The sequence below is a fragment of the Austrofundulus limnaeus genome, unplaced genomic scaffold (assembly GCF_001266775.1).
Source record: "Austrofundulus limnaeus strain Quisiro unplaced genomic scaffold, Austrofundulus_limnaeus-1.0 Scaffold4, whole genome shotgun sequence".
In the NCBI taxonomy this organism is placed as follows: domain Eukaryota; kingdom Metazoa; phylum Chordata; class Actinopteri; order Cyprinodontiformes; family Rivulidae; genus Austrofundulus; species Austrofundulus limnaeus.
In genome coordinates this window covers 1,936,229-1,938,105 of record NW_013952406.1, presented here as the reverse complement: position 1 = coordinate 1,938,105, position 1,877 = coordinate 1,936,229, and the positions used below count along the sequence as shown (strand labels likewise).

The following is a 1,877-nucleotide window of genomic DNA, read 5'->3' as shown; positions in this document are numbered from 1 at the left end:
TCGGTGATTAATCGATTATTAAAATAATCGTTTGTGGCAGCCCTAGTGGGCACACACACACACACACACACACATATATATATACAGTATAATAATTATAATTATTATGCACATGTTATTTGTTGCTGTGTTTCTGTTTTCTCCATTTTTACAGGTGTGCAGACAGATGTCGGGTGTGTTGTCTTGTGTTTTCTTGGTTTATATTTCACATATCTAATCTCTCTTTTAATCTTCCACATTACATTTCTCCTTTTTCTTCTCTTTCTTTTTCTTGTCTTTTCTAAAAAAAAATWAATAAATAAAATAAAATTTTAAAAAGTCACTCACTGATGACGAAGAAACTAATATTAAGTTCTGTTTTCTACTGAAGTGGCGTAAAAAAAAATAAGTCTGACCTGCCAGTTTTCAACCATTCAATTTTCTTGTTTTATTTGCATATTTTTTAAATTGTATTTCATTGGTTCTGTCTGCCATCTAGTGGTCAAAATGAGAAATGCAAACAGGTTCTTTTACAAATGTAAAAAAAGAGTCAATTTGAATGATTCCCATTTTGTTTGATTTTAGTTATAGTTTTTGTACCTGTGGTTTACAACTTGTTTTAAAATTACTGTTTTACATGTTAACAACATGTTTTCCATTAAAGGCTTCTCTGATCAGGTAATTATCATTGGTTTTCTCTGTGTTCCTCAGCTAGCCGACCTCCTTAAGACCTATTATCCCATAGAGATCGACACCTCACTGTCTGTGGAAGAGAAGCTGCCTCTAATGGTGGAGTGGTGGGTGTTAGCCTAAATTACGCAGAGTTGATCTGGTGTTGCTTTTGAGCTCAGTATTTTAGGAGGTGTTTATGTGTTTATGTCACAGGTGGACCAAAGCTCACGACCTCCTGGTGGAGCAGAAAGTCAGGAAAGACCAGTTGGCCGAGGCGGTGCACGAGTCTGAAGCCAGGCTGAGGTCAGAACGTCTCACAGGTAGAACAGGTGTTGGGTTACTGGGAGCAGTTTGTGACGCGGGAACCTTCTGTTTGGATGGTTGAACAGGGACGGCTACGAGTTCTTCTTCAACCACCTGCATAAGCACGACGTCCCTCTGCTCATCTTCTCTGCTGGAATCGGAGACATCCTGGAAGAGGTGATTCGACACTTTAACGTCTTCCTCTCCAACGTCAAAATCTTCTCCAACTACATGGACTTTGATGAGTCTGTGAGTCGCCACACTCCACCTATTCTAACTTCCTGACAAGAGCTGGGGTTTGATGGGTAATTAGGCTTCGTGTGTTTGGACAGGGCACGTTGAGGGCTTTCAAGGGAGAGTTGATTCACGTCTACAATAAAAGGGAAGGCGCGCTGCTGAACACCGGCCACTTCCAGGAGTTACGGACGCGCCCCAACGTGCTGCTGCTCGGAGACTCCATCGGAGATCTGAACATGGCTGATGGAGTTCAGGATATGCAGAACATCCTCAAGATCGGCTTTCTTAATGACAAGGTAAGCTAAAGTACGGAAGAGGATTACAGCCACAGAGCAAAAAATATGATTTTTTTTTCATGAGTTCTGACTTTAGTCTCAAAGAAAAATGCCAGAATTCAGAGGGAAAAAAAGAGAATTCTGAAAAAGGTCTAAATTGCGACTTTTTCTCAAKTATGAAAAAAAGTTAGTGAAAATTTCTTAGGAAAAAAACAGAATTGTGACTTGACTTTCCTAATTAAACAAAAAAATCATTTGAGTAAAAGCCATAATTCCAAGAATAAAGTCAGAATTCCAAGAATAAAGTCAGAATTCTATGAATAAAGTCAGAATTCCAAGAATAAAGTCAGAATTCTATGAATAAAGTCAGAATTCTATGAATAAAGTCGGCATTCTAAGAATAAAGTCGGC

At 38.8% G+C, this 1,877-nt stretch overlaps 1 protein-coding gene across 2 annotated transcripts in view; it reads left to right on the top strand.

Moving 5' to 3' along the window:
• The window catches only part of LOC106527914 (cytosolic 5'-nucleotidase 3), a 4,419-nt gene that overhangs the window by 1,603 nt on the left and 939 nt on the right, over window positions 1-1,877 (top strand). For both annotated transcript variants that reach the window (XM_014022942.1, XM_014022934.1), the window contains exons 5-8: window positions 691-776; window positions 865-954; window positions 1,041-1,203; window positions 1,287-1,487. In XM_014022942.1, the coding sequence (XP_013878396.1) occupies window positions 691-776; window positions 865-954; window positions 1,041-1,203; window positions 1,287-1,487 (540 nt within the window). The remainder of the gene's footprint in view (window positions 1-690; window positions 777-864; window positions 955-1,040; window positions 1,204-1,286; window positions 1,488-1,877) is intronic.